The sequence below is a fragment of the Myotis brandtii genome, unplaced genomic scaffold, assembly GCF_000412655.1.
Source record: "Myotis brandtii unplaced genomic scaffold, ASM41265v1 scaffold244, whole genome shotgun sequence".
In the NCBI taxonomy this organism is placed as follows: domain Eukaryota; kingdom Metazoa; phylum Chordata; class Mammalia; order Chiroptera; family Vespertilionidae; genus Myotis; species Myotis brandtii.
Genome location: NW_005359225.1, coordinates 2,540,735 through 2,546,129, shown reverse-complemented (window position 1 = coordinate 2,546,129; position 5,395 = coordinate 2,540,735). Strand labels below are relative to the sequence as shown.

Sequence of the window (5,395 nt, the reverse complement as noted above, 5' to 3'; positions counted from 1 at the left end):
TGTTAAATAGGATGACCTCTGAGGGCCCTCTCTGTGCCAATCAACAACATGGGTTGATATATGATTTGGGGATTGGGCTGGTTAGCTCTGTGATGCCATGCAGGGTGCTCTCCTATGGAGGTGTTGGTATTTATTCCAAACTGCCCCCCAGGATAAGTCTTTATGCCCTGACTATGCACCAAGTCAGTCCCCTGCACCTGGCCCAAGACATCTGATGCTAGGGCCTAGGCTAAGCCAGACACACCCAGACACAGACTCTGTCTCCCGGAGCACCAGTATGTCACTGCTTAGGCCCAAGGCGGGCTGAGACTGTGCGTCCCCACCACTGGGGCCACTGCTCGAAGGTTGTGTCGTGGTGAGCAGCGTCTCCCTAGAAGGCAAGTTTATGCTAGGAATGGAACGAAGGTGTGAAATAGGTGGGCCCAGTCAGGATCTGGCCAAAGTGGGCACATGGAGTACACACCCTCTAGCACCTGGGACTCAGGAGTCTGAAGGCGCTAAGGCGCTTTGACTCTCAGATCCTAACCAACCCCTGAAATACCGTGGACTACCTGGGTCAGGGCCATTCTCTGGGATCCCATCTTCACTCTGACCCTCTGGCTGCCTGTCCCACAGGGCCAGTGGGTATGGAGCCCCAGATGCCAGACAAGGACACCAAGGCCATGATGGGCACAGAAGACACACCTGGAGACAAAGCCAGCCCAGACTCTCAGGACTTGCGGCCAAGTGTGTTCCACAGCATCAAGGTACTTCTCGGGGCCTGGCGGCGGCAGGGCCAGCCAAACCTGGCAGAGAAAGCTCTGCCACTCACCAGCTGTGAACACCAAGCAAGTTGCTGCCTTCCTGAGCCCCGGTTTCCTCATCTGTAGAATGGGTGGCCGTGAGAATCAAAGGGATGATCTACGAAAGCACTTAGCTTGGTTTGGGGCACAGGGAAGATGCCCAGCACAAGTTCTCCCCTTCCAGAAACGAAAAGGGGGCTGCTCTGTGCTGATAGGAGACCAGTTTCTCTACTCTTCATTTCCCTAGAGGGGAAGAGAAGGGCCCCAGGGATCCTGAACCTGTGTGGCATAGGGGAAATTCTGTTTCCAGCACAGGCAGCCTCAATATTCAAGCACCCACTGGTACCTACAGGGTGCCAGGCCCTGTGCCAAGTGCTGTCTCCACATGATCTCATTTAGTTCTCACAGTAACACTGGGGGCGGGAGGGAAGCGGGGAGAAACATTGCCCTTGTTGTACACAGGGACACCAGACTCAAAAGAACAGAGTGAATGTTATTAAGCTTTGGCATAAAAACTCTATTTTTTAATTCTCTGAGGCTAGGGTTTTTTTCCTCTTAGGAATCCTGCCATTTTTTTTAGGAAGCAGGAGGGGATGTTTGAGGTGGGGCTGGGTAGAGTGGGGTGAGCAGCTTGGGGATTTGGTGAGTACAGGCTGTCTCCCAGGGGAGCTCTGGGGGAAGGTGGGTGGGGGTTGGAGAAGGACCTGGGATAGCTTCCAGGAGGAAGGGGAGGGAGGTGGTCTGGTCCAGCTCCAGGAGCTCTGAGGATCAGAGGGGCCTCTCACCAGTCTAGGCCCATGAAGACCCTACTCTGCTAGGAATGGAATGGGTTACTTGAGACCCCAGGCCCCTGAGGTACCCTGACAGCTTTTCATTTGTGTGAGAAGCTATGGCTACTCCAATAACTCTCTCTCTCTCTCTCTCTCCCTCTCCCCATCTCTCCTGTTCTTGACTCTCCCTTACTCTCTCCTCCTGTGTGTATGTCTCCCTGACTGTTTCCCCATCTCTATTCCTTGGTCCTCTCATGGCCTTACTCTCCCTCTTTCCTCAACTCCATCTCTGTCTCCCCACGCCTCTATCTCCCCACTGTCTCCCTGTCCCTCTGCCCACTGCATCGCTGCGGCCCCTCCCTCCCTCCGGCAGTTCTTCGTCCTGTGCCACAGTCTGCTGCAGCTGGCACAGCTCATGATCTCCGGCTACCTCAAGAGCTCCATCTCAACGGTGGAGAAACGCTTTGGCCTCTCCAGCCAGACCTCGGGGCTGCTGGCTGCCTTCAATGAGGTACTGGCCCTGCCCCAGCCACAGGGGTGGATGGGAGGTAGACTCACACTCCCACCAACCCCCATCCTCCTCTCTCACTGGTCCAATATACATCCTTCCCCTCCCAGTACCTGCAGGCTACCCCATCACAGCTGCCTCCCAAATCCTCCTTAGAGATTCCTGTGTTGTCTTGGCCAACAAAGGGACAAGCCACGTGTTAGGACAAGGCCTAATGAGAAGACCTCCCTGGCCCTGTACAGTCACAGTATTGGCAATCCTGCCCTTGGGGGCCCTTTCGTGGGGGTATTTTAGAGCTAGCCACTGTCCCCATATCCACCCCCTCTCCCTTTCACTCTCTTTCCCTTTCAGGCACCTGGCTATTGCCTGTCCCACGAAGGGATCAGAGGAAGTCATTTCAACCATAGTGAGAGAGGGTTACATTAGGTCAGAGGCAGAACTTTGGAACCTCGGGGTGGTTGGGGCGAGGTTGATACCAGAGCAGGATGTATTGTCCTCAGAGTTATCCAGGGATCCAGGGCCTCTGCCTCTGGGGCCAACAGTCAGGGAGGAGGAGATAAACTGCTTTGTGTGGATTTGGAGATCAGAGTCCAGCTGTGCCAGCCGCTCCCCCACCAGATGTCTGGAGAAGGCCACTGTCCAGAAGTCACTCTCTTTCCTCCCCAGCCCCGGCAGATTCCTGCAAAATCCTCTCCCCGCTGGGTGATGTGTCACATTCCTCCCAAACCAAATTGTGCCAGCTCCACAGCGTTCCCAGATGTCCCTTACACCCCACCTCCAGACCTCAGGGGTGGGGAAGAGAAAGTCATTGTCTAGCTCTGGGACCTTGGTCAAGCCACTGTCTCTGGGCCTCCGTGTCCCATCTAAACAATGGAGAGTGGCTGTCCTTCTGCTGAAGGTGGTGGGAACGGCACCAGGTGCTAGACGGTTGGGGACAGACCAGACCTGGGTTCAGCTCAGTGCTTGGGTTCTGGCTAGGAAAGAATTCAGAGCCAAGACTCCAACTATAAGAGAACATTTATTTGGTAAATCACAGAGATAGAAAAGGTAAATCCTAGAAGAAATGTAGGAAACAAGTTATAAAGGAAGAGCCCTTGGAGCTTGGGAGTGAGGAAACTAATGGTAAACTCTCTGTGGGGGAGAGGGAGAGGGAGAGGGAGAGGGAAACGGAAGGGAAAGAGTAAGGGAGTGCTCCTGGGAGGGAGACTGGGCTGGGTCCTCCAGTCTGTTTTTAAGGGTGGAGATTTTAGGGGTGGTCTGGGGGGAAATCTCGATAGAATACTCAGCAGCTTTCCAGGTGTCCTTCTAGGATCTAGTCACCACTAATTGGTTGGCACCAGGGCCGAGGAGTAGGGGGATGCGGGGGGGTGGGGGGGTATTATCCAATGCAGCTGGTCCTGAGGGCAGCCATGGGGTTGCTGGCCTGGTTTTGCTACTTTTCTGGTTCTGGAGTTGAAATACAACTGAGGCCTTGATGTTATCTCTAGTGAGGAAAGGTGAGGGGGTCCAAACCATATGACCTTCTCCAAACTTCTGGTAGGGGAGCAGCTGGCACAGCTGGACTCTCTGATCTCCAAATCCGCACAAAGCAGTTTATCCAAATCCACCCTGCAATTGTCCTTTGCTAGGCTTTCCACCTGGTGACCTTCTGTACGTGGCCCATCGTCCTTGCTCTGCTCATGTCCGTCTAACTGCCTCCCGCACCTCTCAGGGTCAGTCTTCCTCCCAGCGCTCTACTGATACTGCCCCATGCCACCAGCAAGGAGCCTGGGGCTCGGGGTGAGGACCTCACCCACGGTCAGCAGCCAGGAAGCAGTGGAGTGGGATACACACCTCAGAGGCTGACAGAGGAGCCCGCTTTTCACTCTCAAGCTCTCGTCCCCTCCGTGCCCATATCCCAGGATTTTGATTCCAAGCCTTAGTCATCTGGGTTCAGACTTTCGTTATTTGTTTCTCTCATTCATGACATCTCAGAAATCAAAACCCTTTTCCTTGACTGCTCCCTTCATACTCTAATACGGCAGTGATTTCCAACCTTTTCATTTCATGGCACTCAGAGTAAAATTCTGGGGCACACCGGTTGGACATCGCTGTAATATGGGATCCAACCCATGTTCCAGAATGGAATTGAACTTCTAACCTTGTCCACTCTGCCCTCATTTCTCTCCCCTAATGGGGTAGTGGGGCCTTTCCTAGGAGGATCCAGAATCTGATTCTTATGTAGTCTACTAGTCCATTATACAGATGGGAACACTGAGGTTGGCAATAGAGGCATGGATGGTGTAGACCTCAGCTCTGGGTTCTACTCCACACTAATGGGTCCCCTCATCCTTCTGCAGGTGGGGAACACAACCCTGATTGTGTTTGTGAGCTATTTTGGCAGCAGGGTACACCGACCCCGACTGATCGGCTGTGGGGCTATCCTTGTGGCCCTGGCGGGCCTGCTCATGACCCTCCCACACTTCATCTCGGAGCCATACCACTACGACCGCACCAGCCCCGGTAAGAGCAGGAGGGGCTGGGCAGGAGGTGGACATGAGGAGCAGCGTTACAGTGTGCCAGGGCCCATCCCCAGGCCTTCATTCGGGCCTTGCTCCCCAGGACACTTCCCCACCCACCCCCACTGCCTCCCTCATCCCAGCTTGGTCCTGGGGAGTGGGGTAGGGTGCAGTCCTGGGGCAAGGCTCTCTGGGCCAGTCTTGGTGAGGGCCTGTTTGTATGTCACTGCCTCTTTTGAGGCAAATTTACACCACAGTCTACTTTGGGGCCTGGCAGTAGTAGGTCCTCAGGCAATGTCTGTGGAATAATAACAGTATCACACACCACTCACTATGCACTAGACACTGTTCTTAGCACTTCTCATGTATTCATGCATTTAATCTTCACAAGAAGCCAAGATGCTGATGACAGAAATAATGAATGCGTGAAGAAACAAACTGAAAGATGAAAGATGGACGCCAGTCCCTTAGAGAACAACCCAAGCAGCCTTAGCATTTGCTCATTCCTTCTTTCTCCCATCCACCCGTTTACCCATCCACCCACCACCCACCACTCACCACCCACCGCTCCGCATTTTACAATGCTCCGAGCAGGTGCTATCATCCTATTTATAAGCAAGGGAACTGAAGCTCAGGGAGGGAGGGACTTCCCCAAGGCGCACAGCTACCAGAGCTATGACACGCCCAGGTAGCCTGGCCCATAAACCCTTGCTCTGAATTACTGAATTATTCTGGTTCTAAATTCTGCATTTCTGTAGAACTTCCATAGTAGGAGACCTTTGAAAAATGAGGAAATGGAGGCTCAGAGGGCTGAAAGGGTCACAGTCTTCAGCCCAG

At 53.7% G+C, this 5,395-nt stretch overlaps 1 protein-coding gene and 1 long non-coding RNA gene across 3 annotated transcripts in view; one reads left to right on the top strand and one right to left on the bottom strand.

Annotated features, from left to right (window-relative positions):
* The window catches only part of LOC106726253, a 22,021-nt gene extending 18,782 nt beyond the window's left edge, over nt 1–3,239 (bottom strand). Inside the window, exon 1 of the long non-coding RNA XR_001362281.1 lies at nt 3,229–3,239. This is a non-coding gene — a long non-coding RNA (uncharacterized LOC106726253). The remainder of the gene's footprint in view (nt 1–3,228) is intronic.
* SLCO2B1 (solute carrier organic anion transporter family, member 2B1) overlaps nt 1–5,395 on the top strand; it is a 59,479-nt gene that overhangs the window by 15,623 nt on the left and 38,461 nt on the right. For both annotated transcript variants that reach the window (XM_005867062.2, XM_014540415.1), the window contains exons 2-4: nt 616–746; nt 1,926–2,063; nt 4,400–4,562. In XM_005867062.2, coding sequence (XP_005867124.1) covers nt 616–746; nt 1,926–2,063; nt 4,400–4,562 — 432 coding nt within the window. The remainder of the gene's footprint in view (nt 1–615; nt 747–1,925; nt 2,064–4,399; nt 4,563–5,395) is intronic.